The sequence below is a fragment of the Equus caballus genome, chromosome 4 (assembly GCF_041296265.1).
Source record: "Equus caballus isolate H_3958 breed thoroughbred chromosome 4, TB-T2T, whole genome shotgun sequence".
Classification (NCBI taxonomy): Eukaryota; Metazoa; Chordata; class Mammalia; order Perissodactyla; family Equidae; genus Equus; species Equus caballus.
Window position 1 is genome coordinate 43,334,825 of NC_091687.1, and position 18,637 is coordinate 43,353,461.

The 18,637-nt window shown below is 40.5% G+C and overlaps 1 protein-coding gene across 4 annotated transcripts in view; it reads left to right on the plus strand.

The window, feature by feature from the left end:
• DYNC1I1 (dynein cytoplasmic 1 intermediate chain 1) overlaps positions 1 to 18,637 on the plus strand; it is a 282,836-nt gene that overhangs the window by 66,211 nt on the left and 197,988 nt on the right. For all 4 annotated transcript variants that reach the window (XM_023639239.2, XM_023639242.2, XM_023639240.2 and 1 more), the window contains one exon: positions 3,998 to 4,113. In XM_023639239.2, coding sequence (XP_023495007.1) covers positions 3,998 to 4,113 — 116 coding nt within the window. The remainder of the gene's footprint in view (positions 1 to 3,997; positions 4,114 to 18,637) is intronic.

The window sequence follows — 18,637 nt, forward strand, 5'->3', positions numbered from 1 at the left end:
TAGAAACATTTTAGGGAAGTTGAAAAAGGCCTCTATCACAGGGTTGTATAAATGGATGGATTCTGGGTCCGCTGAGACGTGCAGACCCTACGACTGGTCGGGAGAGACTCAGAAGTGAGAACTCAGTTGGAGAATACACCAAGAGGCAGGTCTTTGCTGTGGAAGGGCGCCACCTGCTGGCCAGCCTTTCTGAACTGGCTAGGGCTGGGTGCAATTGTGTATTACTCACCTTGGAAAACATGATCCTTCCATTATGTCCTAATAATCTAGGCTAGCTACTTCTCAAGAATCCTTTCTATTCTATAAAATGAACACATGTGTTTGGACTTCTACTATATTAGGTTGTAAGAATGTGCCTCAGTGAGCAGATGGTCATAAGGCATTAGGAAAAAAGCAGGAGAACAAGGTCAACAAAGCCCAGTTTTTAAGTACATGGCCCTTAGACTTACTGTTGGACAGAACCAGGGCCTGTCTCTGTAACTTACTAGCTTTGTGATTTTGAGCAAATTACTTAGCATCGCTGAGCTTTCATTTTCTCATCTGTAAAATTGGAATATGATATAAAATTTTAATGAGGATAAAATAAGGTAAAAATAAACAAAAACTGAGATAATGAAAAGTGTTTTGCGTATTATAAGTACACGATTACTAAAACAACAGCAAAAAAGCCACAAAGAATCAAAGCATTTGATATAAATGTAGCTTAATCCATCTGGAGATTGCATGAAAAGATATAGTAACCTGCCAGTACACCCTAAGAAGTGTTACAAGGAGTTGCTTTAAAATTATAAATCATTTCAGACAGATTTACCCTCAGGCCAGGAGAACCACAAGTTTATCAGTGCGTCAGTCAGTCAGTACACTGGGGGAATCACATGATCGAGGCTCAGCTCTTGTTTATTTTTGATGGCTTGGGTTGAGTTGAAGCCCTGAACTTGCAAACACAGCATCAGTGAGGAAATGGCCAAAAGTTTTCAATAATCATTGAGAAAAGAAAACATTTTGTTTAGTGGGATAAACTCACTTATTTAAGCTAAATTCTGAAATCTGAGAAGTTTCGTGGTGATGATACATTTAGTTAAAGGAAAAGCAGATGCCCTGTCCCAGGCAGCCGTAACCTTTCCGTGTGCTCGTACAAAGAAGCTAGAGTGTGATAATTGTGTTTTATTGGCAGAGGTAATCTTCGAATCTACTATCTTAAAGAATCTTTAATGTAGAAACATTCATAACTCTGCCTTCTCTGATTTTTTAAAACATATATAAGCATTATTATAATGAGTCAAAAAGATCAGTTAGAGATGCTAGAGCCAGGAACTGCTTAGTATGTGCCAGACATTAAGTGCTTACAAGTACTAGCTTGATTTAATCTTCACAAGAACTGAATGATACGTACCCATTTTACAGATAAGAAACATGAGGCTTAAAGGGATTTGTCACTTGTCCTAAGCTTTCATCTATCATTCGGCTGGTGAGTGACGAAGCAGAGATTTGAACCCAAATTTCTGTTTCTGTATGAGTACATGACTTAACCATTATGTTATACTGTCTCACCAGTCGGTTTCGATTTGCCATGGTAGATTATCACTTTACAGATCAGCTTCCTATTGCCCAATGCCTGCTGCTGGTCACCCAACAAGATAGATCTGCAGCTTTTGTCCTGTCAGCAAGATGCCCTGGCATCCCTGCCTGCAGATGTAGATACCTCTTAATGGGAGTGTGGAGATCTCTGGGCCTCACACAGATGCCCAAGGACATGTAAGGTCCAGGGTGATCTCTCTTTGCCAGGAGTGACCCTGATTTGAAGTGGTGGGGTGCATTACCAGTCCATGTTTCTTTTCTGTCTCTTTGCCTGTGATGAACACTGACCCCTTGGGGCCTCAGAAAGATGCTCTGGGCTATTCAACAGTGGGAGGGGCTTTGCCCCAAGCACCCTGGGGTGTCTATTCATGTTTTCCTCTTTAGATACTTCAAGAAAGACCCATTTCTGGAAGTAAGACGTCCTTCTCTGACCCGAGAAGGCTTTAAAATAATACCTGAATTTCTTACTTTGAGACTTTGAGCCTTTGGTAATTTGGTTTGGTAATTTTGTTTCTAGTACACTTTGTGTGTTTTCCCCTAAGTCTGTGTAAGAAGGTTGCACGGAAATGCTGGGGACCCAGCCTGACCTTTCTTTACATTCTGGTCCAGACTTCTGAGTGCATGAGGCCCATGCAGCCCAGGCCTGTGTGGAGCTTGGGCTCCAAGCTGGTTGGGCTGCAGAGTTGCCTGGCTAGGCCTGTTCTCTAAACCTGCCTGGGTTTGTTTGTATCTACTTCATGCACATCTTAGATCTCTCTTTAATTGTTTTAGCAATTCATAGAAAAGAAAAAATTTTTGTTTTCCTAGAATGCTTGGGAGATTGTACATGGAAATTGATAGCTGTTGTATGCATTTTCTTTCATTTTATTAGTAGTAGTACTAAAAAAAAAATACAATGAGGCTGTGCCATCTGCTGGTAATCATTGAAAGTGATGATATGAATAGGTGTGCTTCTACTTCTTTATTTCAGAATAAATATTCTGAAAGGACTCTTTACGTGGTCAGTTTGGGGAGTCCAAAATCCCAATGTGGGATTTTGCCTAAATCGTTATTTCATCTTTCTCTCTTTTTCTATCTCAGAGACACACACATACTCTATGCCTGGAAAATTTTAGAAAATATAGTAGAATATGTCCAACACTATTCTAAATCTGTATATTAAAAGTAGTGTTCCAGAAATATTTTAAGATATACGTATATGTATATAATATATGTGGTATATGTACTATATTTGTAATATAATGTAATATCTATACATAATACATATAATGTGGTACATCTACGTTACCCGTAACAATCCTAATAATAAGTAGTAGTAATATCTCCATTTTACAAATGAGGAAACTGAGGCACAGAGAGGTCAGGTAACTTGTTCGAGATCACACACAGCTGTTAAGTGGTGGGACTCAAGTGACGAGCTTAACCACCAGACTCTGACTCTTCCATGATTGGAAGTTTCCTGGATGACTCAGGAGGCACTTCAGATTTGGGGGGTAACAGAACTCACCGTTGAGAACCTTGGGTAGGAGTTTGGCTTGGTGGAAAAAGCACTGGACCAGGACTGAGGCTGACAGTATTTTAGTGCTGGCTCCACCTTTATGAGCTGTATATACTTGCATGTCTCTCAAACTGAATCTCACTTTCCTCGTCTGTAAAATGGAGATGACGGTGACATCAGCCCATAAGCTTCACAGAGGAGTTGTGAAGACAGATGATAGAATGAATGTGAAAGACACTTGAAAACACTTCAAGTGCTCCATAAATATTCTGAAAGGACTCTTTACGTGATCAGTTTGGGAAGTCCAAGCTAAGATTTCATCACTCTCAGTCGAGTATCTTCCTCACTCATCTGTGCTGTATCATCAATGTGTCTTTAAAAAAATTCGCATGCTGATCTGTGTCAGTTCCTTTTCGGGAGAAGTGAGAAGTGTTACCCCTCTCCCCTTGGAATGTGATCCTCTCGCTGCTGTCACAGAGAGCGTTTTGCTCCACTAGGGAATCGTCTCTCTTTTTTTCACATTTAAGAAGCATTGCTTTTCTTTTGTCCTTCTCACCTAAGAGACTAGAATCCTGTATTGCAAGTGAAAATTGCCTTTATAAATTTTAATGAAGCAAAATCACACATACTAGAATGAAAGAGGTCTTATCTGAGCTGGACCAAGCCTTTGTTTTACAGATAGAGACGCCGAGGGTCAGCATGAGGGACCTGTCTATATCACCAACAGATTTAGGCCAAAGTGAGGCAAGAACCCAAGTGTCCCAATTTCCTGCCCAGGGCCAGTTCTCCTCCATGACCCTGCCCCTTGTGCTGGGAAGCCAAGGGTGTTTGGGGTTTGTTTGAGTCCTTTGTTTTATTACTGATAGCTCTTCTACAAGGAATGCCTTCCCTCTCTAAGCATTTGTCCTCTGTTACTTACAGACGAAGACTGCATAAGCTGGGCGTGTCGAAGGTGACCCAGGTGGATTTCCTGCCCAGGGAAGTGGTGTCCTACTCCAAGGAGACCCAGACTCCTCTGGCTACACATCAGTCTGAAGGTGAACTATGTCTTTCGTTTACTTTCCACATTATCTCTGGAGAAATCGGCAGGGAGTCACGTCCTTCCTGTTGATTTCATATCTTACCATAAGAGATTTCACAAGATACAAACGTAATGACACACCGAAGGCTTAAGTAAGGCTCCTTCAGCTCTGATTTTGAAAGCCCTGGAGAGGGAACCCAGTGGTATTCCTACAAAGGACCTATGAACTTAAAAAGCGATAACTTAGTGAGGTCACACTTTGTCAAAACTGTGTGAGGAGGGGGGAAAATCATCAAAGGGTGATGTAATAGAAACTTTTCAGAATTTTGTCAATAAGAAGAGTGTGTACATTAGGATTCATCATTTGCAGGTGTCAGCAAACTATAGCACACCACCTGTTCCTCAAAATAAAGTGTTTTAGCGTAGAACCACACCCAACCATTTCTGTCTATATGGCTGCTTTCCTGCTACAGTGGTAGGGTTGAGTAGTTGTGACAGAGAACTTATGGCTCACATAGCCTAAAATCTTTACTGTAATCTGGTGCTTTATAGAAAAATTTTGCTGACCTCTGATACTCTTTGCCAATTCAGATGACAGCACACTAGAGTTTCTTACCATAATTTTAAAAGATTTTCTGTGCAAGCTCCACATAGGTGAATGGGAATTGAACTCCATGCCTCCATCCTGCGTACCAGAAAACATCAAGTGGAAAATTAACATGCAAATCCCAGTGAATCAAAAAAATACACTAATACGTTGAAGCTGATAAATCGGAATGCTTCCTAGACGTCAAAAATTACGCCAAAGCAGAAGAGAGATATGTGTGCACTTAGAATAGAGTAAGTGAAGGTTGCGTTGTTAGAGAATAGCATTATTGTTATAGCTAAGAAACTTCTCTTTTTTAGCTTATGTTATTTTATTGTTTGATGTGGTGAGGAAGATGGTAGAATTCTGGGTTCATTGTCGTTATGCAGGAAATATTGAACACAAGCCATGGGAAGGAAACATGATTTTCATTCCCTGCTTGGTTTACAGCAGATACATAATCAGTGCAGTTTGGTTTGTGCAAGCTACAGAGATTTTCAGTTTGGGTTCTAAATACATGATGTCAGAAGCAAAGGGAAGTGTGATTCCCGGAAGTAGAGCGCTGCCTGCAGGCCTCGGAAACCTTTCCCGGGCGGTGCTGGCTGCTGCGACAATTCTTTGGCGGCAGGGCCTCCATTTTTCAAGTCTGATGTTGAAACGAGTTTTAGACGCAAACAAGGAGCACCCTCTGGTGGTGAAATTTTAAACCAACCACTCCAACCAACCTGAGAGCTGTGTATTACTGTGGCAGAAAACACAAAGTTAGAAAAGCCTGTGGGAGTTCACTAGTCTGTCCTTGGGCCTCCAGGCAGATCAGGAAGATCATTAAAAACCAACCTTGCCTCCCAACCCAAACATTTGTTTGAGTTAATTTGCTGCCAGAGGTATTTCCAGAGCTGTAGCCTGAGGTATGTTTATTCAGCCCCAAATTTGACCCATAACATAAAGTTATACAACTGAAATAGGAGAAGGAGTGAATTATTTTTTGAAAATGTGTCGACTTAAGATATTGGAAATGGTACAGAAATATTTACAAGGTAAGATAAATAAAGGATGAAAAGGCATCAACTCTAAACTTTTAAACGGGAACACATCAAAAGGAAAAGCTTATGCATTCCATTTTATGACTGCAAAGAGAGCTTGGGAGCCCTCATTATGCTGTGGTCCAAGCAGCAGGAAAGAAGGAATTTATTTCTCAGCTATTGGCAGAAGTTCTTTCTGTTTTGTTAACAAGACTTCTAGAGTTTTTTGCGGTGATGGGTGTTTCTACGGTTCAAATTCCACAATACAGATTTGAACTCAAAGCTTGCTACTGTAGCTCTAGACATTAAAGCAATTCCTCATGGGTTTAGGCAGGAAGAACTTTAGATTTGGGTTCAGCAAATTGTCCTCTCACTACAGGCGATTCCTTGACCTCTGGCTGCCCAGAGCCGCCCAGCTGTCTGGCTGTCGAGGTGCCTGGTGCTTGCCTTTCACCTGCGTGTGAAGGGAGCTGGCAGAGGGAGAGCTGGGAGGTGGCAGCAGGCAGTCAGCAGCAAGGGTCTACCAAACAGCAGGTTTGAGTTGGCTTCCAATATGGGGCTTGAGCCATGGCAATGTTTTCATGACAGCTGCAGCCATTCGGAGGCAGGAAACAATGAACTACTGGGTTTTATGATACATTGTGGCTCTTGGATGGATAATATTTAAAGCTGTGGTGGATATAAGATCCATTTTAGCTCATTTTTGCCCATAGTGTATGAAGGAATGCTGATTATTTTTTAAGTCATTATTTGACTATGGAGACTGTAAGAATATTCAAACTAATGATCTCAGAGCACTGATCTGTTCTACAGCTAATGGAGTTCTAGTGCATTCTGTTTTTCACATGTTCCCACTTTACTCTATAAAATAAAGGGGAAGGTACTTCAGATTTGCCCAAGCTTAAGCCTCTTTTCTCCACTATGTAATTTAATGAACAGTCTCTTAATTTGTGATCATAATGACTTGTTATGAGAAACACTCCAGAGAATGAGTTAAACCAGGAAGATTTAGAAATGACGTCTGCATGAATACTGTTTTTTCACTACAAGTTGAGACCTTTCCTGTCTGCTTAGGTCATCAGTTGCAGAGAAATGTGGCTGAGAATAAGAAACAGTGATTTGGGGAGTAAGATGTCTCTACCCCCAAAACACTTGAAGCACATGCTTTTTATTCTGAAGTGGTAAGAAAGGAGAAAATTATAGTTTCCTGCCAAATTCCCTCTGCCTCACTTTCCTGTTATTATTGTCTCCCTGGACTGACCGTGAGGTCCTGAGGTTAGTTAGGAAGCCAATCTTCTGTGTATTTATTATAGCGGATAAGTGATGGCTCATAATAGCCACCCAACAAATGCTGTGCAATGACAAAGATCTTGGAAACTGCAAGTTCTATAATGATCCCTGGGAGAATGTGAATTTCTTAACTTCCTGGAAAGATGTAAGCCAACTGGAGGGAGTAGGAGGAAACATACAACCTGTTGATAGTTTTGAAGAGTTCTCTGATCTTTGTCTCCTCTTCATGATGCCTTATAAACAGGGACTTAGTGGCCTCAGGTTGGCCACCCCGCTCCCTCGTCTTCCCTCCAATGCCTTGTCTGTTATATCCAAGAAAGACCAATCTGCTTTCATTTTCCAAGGTGCCGCACAGCCTCATGCCTCCATATGCTTGCACATACTGTCTCCCTGCCTGGAATGCCATCTCTCCTTTTTGCCTTCCTTCAGGACCACAATCAAGGGTCAGCTCCTTGGTAATTTGAATTCTGGTTGACATCACTCCTCCTACTGCGAGCAGCGTCCATTTTCCCCTTATCACGCTGAATTTATTATTTAAATGTCTACCTTTTAGACTGTGATCTCCTTGAGGGAAGGGTGTGTGTTCTTTACCTCCATGCCCAACACAGTGCCTGGCACAAAGAAAGGGGTCAATAGATATCAATGGAAGAAATGAAGAATGAGATGATTCTAGAGGAATAAGAAAGAAAGAAGAGAAAATGTTTATTATAATTTGGGGAGGATGGAATATGACCCATACAGTAAGGCTACATGGGTCTTATGGAGTTTTTAAGGAAAAGGCATGACAGTGAGATTGTGTGGAGAGGGGACAACTTCAGTGTTTCTATTTCAGTCCCCAGGCTGGTGTAGACATTAACTACCGTGAACGTGACACAGTCATGAGAACTGAAGGTGAAAATCACTGGGGCAGCCTGGGTTGGCCCAGGGTAGAGCACAGCAGTGATCAGGTTTTTACTGTGCAGAGATACTATTTAAAGGACTTTGAGTTTGGAACTGGGGTTCAGGAATGTGGCTAAGGAAGGCTCTTGGTTCATCTTTGCATTTTTTAAAAACTATTTTTTTGGTTTGTTAAGGAAAATCTACCTTGGCTTCCCATCTTCTCTAGTATATCCTCAGCACAGAAGCTGAAAATAGGGAGAGAGTTGCCCAGATAGTCTAGTCTAGCACTGTCCAATAGAAACATAATGAGCCATTATTAATTTTAATAATATGTTTTATTTAACCCAATATGTTAATACCATTATCATTTCAACATGTAATCAATATAAAAAGTATCAGTGAGCTGTTGTACATTTTTTATATTAAATCTTCAAACTCTGGTTTGTATTTCATACTTACAGCATATCCTAATGCAAACACTAAATTTTCATTGGAAATGCTTGAACTGTGAGAAGATTTCATAAAATTTACAATGAAAAAATAGATTCATATACCACTGTCATTCCAAACATATTTAAAAGCTTTTCAATAATTTAATCAAATACTTGTTTTTACATTTAAACTTAAATTAATTGAAGTTACACAAAAGTAAAAATACAGTTCCTTAGTTGCATTAGCCACATCTCATGTGCTCAATAGCTGCATGGAGCTAGTGGCTCCTGTATTGGACAGCTCAGGTCTACAACAACCCGTCATTACACAGGTGCAGAGGCTGAGACCAACAAAGCCAGCCTTATCTTCACTTCCCCATGGCTGGACAGAGGGGTTTGGGTGAGAAGACCTCCCTGACCTCCTTGTTAGTTATCTGCAACTCTGCTGCTCCCTCCTCCCTCTCCTTCTATGTGAAGTGGTGAGAGATCAGAATTACGATTTGGGTTCTAAACTACTGACAGCTGAGTTCTAAATCTTCTACACCTTGTGGCCTCAGGAGCATAATTCTTTGATACAAAATTGCCAAATAAAGTCATTCTACAGAGAATCTAAGTGGAAATATTTATTTGGAACCTCAAATCTGAAATCAGGCAGTTCTTAGTGATATAATTTCCTGATGGAAGCCAATCCTAAAACACCTGGAGATGACTTGGGAGAAAACAGGCTTTGGTGTTATAACCTTGCCTCAAGCTCTTCAACTGGACCTTACACTTTTTCTCTGAACTTATTATTTTAAGAACAGCCATGTGTTTAGTGACAAACCATGGTAGCATTGGGATGCAAATTAAAAATCCCTAGTGAAAATGATACACACTAATCTTGTTTTTAGCTTCTGTTCCTTAGGTAAGAACTGACACTATTCGAGAGAGATATTGATATCTGCCATGTTTGCTTCCTTCAAATATCCCTGCTATTTCCCTCTGACACTTGATTAAAGTGCAAATCCTCTTTTAGAACAAACTGCAGAGCCTCCAGGCTCGTTGTTAACAAGGTCAGGGATTGAGGGATCCTCTCTTGGGATATTAGTTTTCTTTAACAATATTAATCTCATATCATCTTGGCAAGTCTCTTCGTGAAAGACAAAAAAATGATGAGTTATCTGAAGAACATAGGCATTTCAGACGTTATTTTTTAAATATTATTTATATTGAATAGTCAAAATTTTGTGGTTAAAAAAAGATAATTCTTTTCCCTATCTCTGAACCACCTTCTCAGCTATGGGTCAGGAGAGCTTTGATGGTTTCGTTCTTGATTTAGATTAGATATTAGAATAGATATTGGCTTAGATGCAAGCCAGTCTTCATATTCTAAAGGGGAAGCCTCATGCTAAAAGTTAACATGGTTTTTAAAGCACCTAATGAGAGTCCATAGATGGTACTATCAAATCTTGGTCAGATAAACTCATTTATCCAAAACACTCCTTCCAGTGAAAAACAGAAGGGTGCTAAGTGACAACTAAAAATGAAACCAGAAATGTAATAAAAAAGACAAAATGCAGAGCAGGACTTGGTACCAGCAGACACTGTCTTATTTCCTATACTTCTGTAATCTATAGGTCAATGAAGGAGGAGGGACATTGAGAAGAATGGCCCTAGAGCATCGTGTGAACTTTAGATTCAAAATAAGATTACATCTGGGTTACAGTATTGTACTGGAAAATGAACATTATATCTTAGGAAGATAGTCTGGGAAGTTCCTGTTTGACTGAGTTAGCCACTTAATTAACCAGCATATCACTTTCTCTAGGTCAAAGGTTAATGTGCTTTGTTAAATTTCTGGAGTTCAGAAGTAAAAGATTTTCCATGAAATAAAACATTGGTCCTTGAGGGTATTATACTGAGTGAAATTAGTCAGAGGGAGAAAGTCAAATACCTATGATCTCACTCGTAAGTAGAAGATAAAAACAATGACAAACAAACACATAGCAATGGAGATTGGATGGGTGGTTACTATAGGGGAAGGGAGCAGGAGGGCAAAAGGGGTGATTAGGCTCACATGTGAGGGGATGGGCTATAATTAGTTTTTTGGTGGTAAACATGATGTAATCACAGAATTTGAAATATAATGTACATCTGAAAGCTATGTAATGTTATAATCCAATATTACTGCAATTAAAAAATTAAAAATTAAAAAATAAATTAAAAAATTTTTTTAAAAGTATGGAGGAAAAAAAAGAAACATTGTCCTTTTAATGTTGTTATGGTGGATCCATCCCTTTAGTATTTCATACAACCTGAAGGTACCTTAAAGAGCCTCTTCATTGCGGGAAGTTGAATAATGAAACTCAACTGAGGCTAAGGGCCTGGAAGCTCATGTTAAGAACACAAAAGCAGTTCTGAGATTTTTTTTTCTGACTCCAAGGCTCCCACATTGCAGGTAGATGGTCTAAGTACACTTCACTGAAAAAAATACCTAATATACAAATTATAGACCTGATATCAAGTAAATATGTAACCGTAGATCACTAATTGCTTCTCCCAGGTCCATTTACCAATCCAATCCCTTTGATCCCTCAAGGCATCCCCTCTCATAAGTCCTCATTCCTGATAATGGACATTAATTCTATGTATCACTAGTGCCTAGCATGGTGCTTAATATGTGGTGTGGGAATGGATGGATGATCTGGCTCAGCTCATAGGGTAACCTCAACTGTCTGCCTCATGAGCCAGATGATGGAAGAAATAAAGGAGAGGTAGGTCAAAGGGTAGGAGGTGGGAAGTGGTGTTCTAGAATTCATAGTTTCAAACACTAGAAACGATGGTTAATTTAAATTGGAAAGAGCTTGAATGGAAGGCTATTCTGTAACTCACAGAATCAACATGAAGATTGAAAAAGTAGGTTCAGAAATCAAGAGAAGCTAATTATTAAAAAGAGCCAAAACCCATAACATAGGAGATTTTCAGTAAGTATGTGACCAGTGAACCTAGGGGAGGCCTGACAAGCAGGGGGGAAAGTCCAAAATAAGTCGTCAAGCTAGTGAAAAGAAGTTGATTTCCCCCTCCATGATAGAAAAGGTCCAAAGTGATCAACCTGGGTGATTCTTCTTTCAAGATATGGTCCAACAGTGGGGGTTTAGGTTCATCTCTGGTTGGGCTGTAGTCAAGGCAGCCTGAGTCAAGGCAACCTAGTTCTTGTAATAGCCTCTATTCTTGCCACCGTAGACTCTTTATGAGCCCCCTGAGGAGCACTTGTGCAGCTGGACACAGCAGAATGACTGGCCTTATAGAACATATCATCTCTTCCACCTGATTATTAAGAGCCTCCTTCACAGTGCATAACTTTTGACTGTACATAAATAAATATTGTGTCACCCTAAATCTATTTTGAAAGGTCCCTCCAAATACCTCTTCCATAAATCTTTTGCCACTTATATCCTCTAATTGTGACCATCAGTCAAGACATTAGTCATTTCTCATGGGTTGTTTTAGACAGTCTTCTCTTATACAATCTATTCTTCCAACTAAAGTGGGCAATAAGATGTGCTAAGCAAAGCTCTTTTCATCCAAGTGGAATTGTAACGGTTTTCCTCCTCCACTGAACTTCAGACCTACCCCTAAATGGGGTTGTACTTTCAGTCATCCATTTCTGAATTGTGCCAGCATATCACTTACAATTTCCCAGAGTCCAGGTTCAAATGCTTTCTCTTAAGACAGACACAGGGCATTTCTCATTAGGCTGGAGGAGGAGTGACAGTGTAGCAGAAGTAAGAACACTGGGGAGTGTGAGCAACTGACTCATGGAGATTGTTTGGTACAACCCAGTAATTAACACTTGCCCGTGCTGATGAGGTAACAGTGGAGCCATTTGACTTTATGGCTAGATGGATCAGATAACACTCCAATTCATAATGCATGGTCACCTGGTACCTCATGGTCAGACTTTTATCTCTTCTTGGGCCCGGTGGCAATCCAACACTTGTCTCTTAAAAGGATAGTAATGAAGAGACTACACTATTACTCTAAAATCTAAGGACCTCTTCTGTGATTCCCTTTTAGAGCTATTTGTTTGATTTGCCACAGACACTTTGAGCATCATTGGATCGTCCAGACCATGATTTCTAAGTAATATAGCCACTTAAAAGTAGAAGCCTTTTGAGTCACCTGGTAAATGAAATGAATAAGTACATGCAAATGTTGAATATGTTGCCTACAAAAGCCAGAATGACCCATAAAGCAGTAAGACTCTTAGAATTAGAGAAACAGGTATTTGCCTTATACATTGGAGTTTACCATATCACTGGCCCCACAGAAACTTTCCTGAAATAGCAGCTCCTATATTTTCAAAAATTTTTCCCCATTCTCTAGTCTACATATGTCTTAACAAGGTGTTGAAAGTACCAGTCCAACTTACTCTCCAGATCCTGCTGGCGTGATGTCCTGTGTTGAAGGTGAGATGATCAGGTCTATATATAGAGTCAGAGAGCTGGTCCAGATCTGATGTAAGATGACGAAGATGCAAAGAGAAATGAGATGGGTCTTCTTTGGCTGCCAAGCAAAGCTTAGTGTAGAATGTGGTGTAGGGATACTCCCAGGCCTCCATATTCTCCCCTATATTCAATTTTCCATTATTTATTGGTCAGCACAGTTGCTTTCACATGAGTGTGACCTGCTGAGGCTGGCCATTCAATGGACTTTATTTAGGAACCCACAGAATTTAAAATTTATGTTTGATTTTTGTAGACATTTATCCCAACCAGAGAAATTCCCTGGGTCTATGTTGTGAGCTAAAATATAGAGGTTTGAGCTTGTCATCTATTGTTTAAGCTGTCCAGTCCTGTTAGAAGCGGCTACCTCATCCTAGCATCTTTAAATGCTTCATGCCATTCACACTATTCAATGGCAGTGACAATTTGATCCTTTAAATCTTTCTTTTCAATGGACACTTCAGTAAAGAAGACCAGAGAAGAAAAATTATCTAGCTTTTTTTTTTATGGCTGACAGGTTCCCATTTCTGAACTCTCACTGAATTTTCATTTTCTTTAGCCCGTATTAGGGCAAATAACCAACACCAGTTCCCCAGGCGACTATCTTCTGACACCAATTTCTGTACCAGTTTGGGTTCATGGTTGCCAACAATAGAAATTAACTCTGGTTAACTTACACTGAAAAGGGATTTATTGGAAAGATATAAGATACTTGATAGAATTGAAAAAGTCAGAGAATTAGGTCAGAAATAGAAAGAAATAAGACAGCCCTAATCCCTAATGTGACTTTATTTGTAAATAGGGCTTTTAGGAGGTAAAGTTAAATGAGATCAGCAGGGTAGAATCCTAATCTGATAGGATTGGTGGCCTTATAGGAGGAGGAAGAGAGAAAGATCTGTCTTTCTCCGTGTGCATGCACTGAGGGAAGGCCATGTGAGGACACAGTGAGGAGGCGTCTGCAAGCCAGGAAGATCGCTCTCACGAGAAACTCAATCAGCTGGTAACTTGATCTTGGACTTCCCAGCTTCTAGAACTGTGAGAAATAAATTTCTGTTGTTTAAGCCGCTCAGTCTATGGTATTTTGCTGTGGCAGCCTAAGCCAACTGAGACAGCAGCTAACACAGGAAGGTCATGCCGCTGAACCTGTTCAGCCGGATAAGAAGATCTGAGCTCTGGACTTCCTATCACTAGCCATTCACTGTTATGCTCAGGGTTAAAACTCTGTAGTCACTGCTGCCTCGAGAACCTCTACTTCTCCCTCTTCTTTCGCAGTGTTCCCTCGGGACTTAAAGCGTAGTAATGAGGTCTGCCAGTTGGGCCTAGGTTACATGCCCTGCATTAGCTGTGAGGGGCCAGGCAGAGGAATAACTGCCCTAGCCCAGCTCCCGTAACGTTAGGGAGGCCATGGCTCCACTTTGTTGTCTTTCAGTATACTCCCCTCTAACAAAGGGTGTTTGGATGCTGGACAGCCAAAAATACATACTTTAAAAATGCCCACTGTAGTGTGAGAAGAAAAAAGGGGTGGTATAGAGAAAAGTTATATTTATTATGTGCCCAGCACACTTATATTCCTTACTGCACTTGTATGCTGCTACAGAATTTACTCACCTTATAAATCAGAAGTGCAGAGAGAACGCAGCTCCTTTATTTTGTCTTCAGCTGTCTATTATATAACTGGCTGTTAGGGTAAAATGCAGAAAATGTACAAAATAAACTACCTGATTCAGTCTCTTATTTTAAATAGTCTCAGCTGGCGTGTTCAGTTAAAATTGGGTGGAAATGCTCAAACTCTCATAGACCCTCACTCTCACCTGCTTTTCTCCCTAAAATCATGGCCAACAGTAGAGGGGAGAGAGGTGAGGTTTACCTGATTTCATGGTCTTGGTGGAGTGGGGAGGGGTAAGAGGGCCTGTGGCCTTGTGCCAGTCCTTGACAGTCTGCTGGCTGACTGTTGCTGCTCTCCGACGTGACGTTCTTTGCCCACCTGGGCACTAGCACCCAGTGCTGCAGCATGCAGCTGGTGAACTTGATCTGCTTTTTCGGCTTGGCAAGTCCCTAGGGAGCATGGGCCATCTCCCTCTTGATGACTTGGTCTCCTCTCAGGTTTCATTGTCTCAAACCATGAGTCAACTCCCTGTCCTCTATCTAGCCTCTGGCCTAGAAGTCCATCCCCAGCCCAAACCTTGTAGCTTCTTTATCCATCACAGCAGACCCCATAGCACACTGGTTCTCAATTTAGTCCATGTCTCAGATGATCTGAGAGAGGTTGGGGAGCACGCCTCAGTTCTTCCCTCTGTCTTATCATACCAGCGACCCCGAAAGAGGCTGGGTTGCCTTGTGGTGAATGAGACCTGTTGCATAATGATCTCCTTCTGGATTCCAAAACAAGGAATGTGGGTCAAGAGTCCCTGTGCTCATTCCTCTTCTCAGTTTATGTAACACTCCACCCCTCCCAATGCTCCTTCCCAGAAAGTCGAAATCCAGATACATCTGAACATTTCTCTCTTCTTCTTATCCCTAAATTCTCCTTTTCTTGCCACTTATCTGGAAATAAATTCCCATGTTTAACCTCCCCCGTAGATTGGGGGAAGGAGTGGACAGAAGGAATGATCGGCAGTTTTTGATATCTAAATGGTAAGGGAAAGGGTTTTCTCCCTCTGTTAAACCTGGCTCTCATCCTACTGTGGGGTTCCAAAATCCAGTTTTTTGAGAAGGGAGCTGAATCTTGCCTTAGCCATTTTATTTTCATTCCTCTGTATAAGGGGAAGACAGCAGTACAGACAAGCAAATTATAACCAAAAGAGATAATGCAATGGCCTATAGAGAGATTTCTAAGAGTGGAATATGGTGTCAAGAGGATAATGTAGTTTGCAGTGAAAAAAAAAGATTTTGGGAAAGCAGTGGAAAAAAATGGAGAAAATCCTAAGGTGGCAGAAAATGTGGCATGTGAAAGTAGCATAGTGTCAAGAACCTCTGGTGGTAGGTGATAAAATTTTTTTTAAGTGAAAGTATGAGGTTATCCAAAATTGAAATATGTTATATCTTGAGGATCAACTGAAATCTGTTGGTACTAACTATCTAGATTACTGTATTGAGAAGAATTCTGAGACTCCATTCTACCTTTTCTCAATTAAAGATGTTCAGGGGCATGAGATGGGAAACAAGCATGCCTTTTATTAGCAAACACTGGTTTAAACCGTCTCTGAGGAGAGTCAGGCCAAGGGCAATGAGAATCTCGGAGTTATCATTTACATTGTATTATAGATAGACTATGGAATAATTCTTTTGAGTACTTTGTTATTTAAAGAAATTCTCCTATGTCCATTATTTTTATTTGCTGATTTTCTCTAGTCTACAGTAACTAGCATTAAAACTCTTCAATGAAAAGGAGACATATTTTGGGGATAGTAAGGAAGCAAAGAACAAACAATTTCAGGGAAAAAGAACTGCAAAATTAGAGTAAGTGACCCAAAAATAAAAAGAGAAGCATGGTCAGCTCCTGTGGCATAAAGCAAGAAAGAAAGTTGTAAACAAATAAGTAGCCCAGGACGTGGAAATGGGGGCAGGAGAACTCCACGTGGTCTCCATATATTGTAGACAGGCAAGGGGTTTAAATCTGGGACATCCAGTCGAAGGCATTGGAAATTCAACCATATGACCTGGGCTTCATTGGGAGGGGTACAGTATAAAACAAGTGCCTACCTTTCCTTTCTTCTGGTTTCCAGGAAGAAAGAGCTTCCCTCAAAACTCCTGATTCTTGTGCCTTTCTTTTCTTCTCCTAATAGAGGTTGAATTGCAGGAAATTTGGTGAACAATAATTATTGGCCAACATTTCTTGATTGGATGTAACTAATGTATCAGTGGTCTTGCTTTGGGAAATTTGGTCTCTTTATACTAGTGTCATCCCCAGACCAGTTAGAGGTCATGACATAAGTAAGAGTGTTTGCTCTGCCACGCATGAGCTGTCCCAGGGGCTAGAATATGGAGGAAAGGTGCAGTAAGTCCAGCTTTGCTTTCACAGTAAGTTACAATTGCCAGCCTGTCCCTTATCAGTAGTAACAACGATAGTTTGACCTTTTTTGTTTTATTCCTAATCTTATTTCTCAGTTAATTCAGAACTTGGACAGGAAAGAGTGGTGCTATTAATTTGACCCTTCAAAACCCCAACATCTTGGTACATAGCCTGGAAATCCATCAACTGAATGCACATCCTGCCCACATCTGATGTTTCCTTCAATATGAAGCCGAGTTAGTGTAATACTTCTGGGCTCTTGCAACCCCTTTGCTCACTCCACCCTACCCCCGAGCCTTTATCTGCAGTGGAGGTACAATGACTTATCTCAGGTCAGCTCCACTCTTTTCTTGGGGGAGCGAGTATACCTGTAGCATACAAGTTACCTTCTGCTCCTCTGTGCCATTAGTCATACTCAGGTCACACTCAGCTGGGGAGGCCTGTCAAGTCTGGCCTTACCTGTGAGTGGGTAGGTAAATCTGCCTAATTCAGGACAGCAATTACCAAGTCCATTTGGCTTTCTCAATAAGCTAAGTTCTCAATCTTTATCAACAATGAAAGTGTTATTTTGGCCTTGTTCTATTTTTGTCTTTGTCTTATTTCTCACTTGGGTGCTATTTATTTGGTCCCCTAAGAATATCAACAAGTATTAGGAAAATCCTGGCAAGATATCACTTCTGGAGAGATCAGAATACTGAAAATAATATTAAAGACCCTAGGTAATTAGACAAAAAAGAGTAACTGACGTCAAAGGGAGAGTCTTACATTCTAGCTTCAAGGGAAAAGCTCATTTATAGAAGTGGATCTCACGGTCAGAGTGGAATCAGTAATAAAGTCAACTTGATGCTGAGCCCTGAACTCCTTTTAATTCTGCATAAATGTGTGTCAGTGCTGGACCTGTGTGTGGCAGGACCAAGTGTGCAAATGAGATAGTGGCTTGTGAGGGCGGGGATCCAGGGAGGTTGTTATATTTGGTGACTTCTTAAAAAAGAAACAAACAAAAAAACCCTGGTCACTATTATCATAGAGCCCAAACGTGGAATAAGATTTCCTATAAAATTACCAGTGCGGGATTCCAGTTTTGGTAACAATTCGGATAATTTTGTCGCAGGAAAACGTATATCTGACTGAGAAGCTTTCCTTTTCATAAAACAAAGGAGTTTTTGGACTCTGGCAGAAGAGTTGATTTCATTTAACAGCCCCAAACTTGTAGTGTGAAATTTGTTTCCTTGAGGTCAATAGGGCAAGTGGTCCTTTTTCGCTGTGTGTGGTATACTGAAGGCTCAGGTTGTTGCTAATGGCTTTTGGGTATGGGAGGAAGGATTGAGCTGATGTCTCAAAGAAGGAGAATAGCTTTTAATTCCCTCTCCCTGGGAATTAAATGGCCCTGGCAGCCCATTCACATTTCTTGATTGAGTAAGCAGTTGGGGTCAGGCATATGGTCATTTAGGGAATGGTACTCTGGATATTATTAGTTCCAAGGCAAGAAGCAAAATATGATGAAATGTGTATAAATATGAATAAATGTGTATGAGTTTATAATTTATTCACTGTTCACAGAGGGTTGGGTTTGTTTTATGTATCACTATTCTCATAATTCCCATTGGTTCCATACATGCTCTGGTTGACGCCCACTTTCATGTGTTTTTCTATCTTTAGAGTTCCATTTAAAATTTCTTTCCATTCCTATTTTCTCCACTGTAGCCTCAACTTACAAAACCATCATCCTTCTCTTGAACAACCATTTTGATTTGTTTTGACATCTCAAAATTCATCTCTCCTTTCAACCCTTTCCTTAAGAGAATATTATGAAGATAAAATGAGAAAATGATTGGA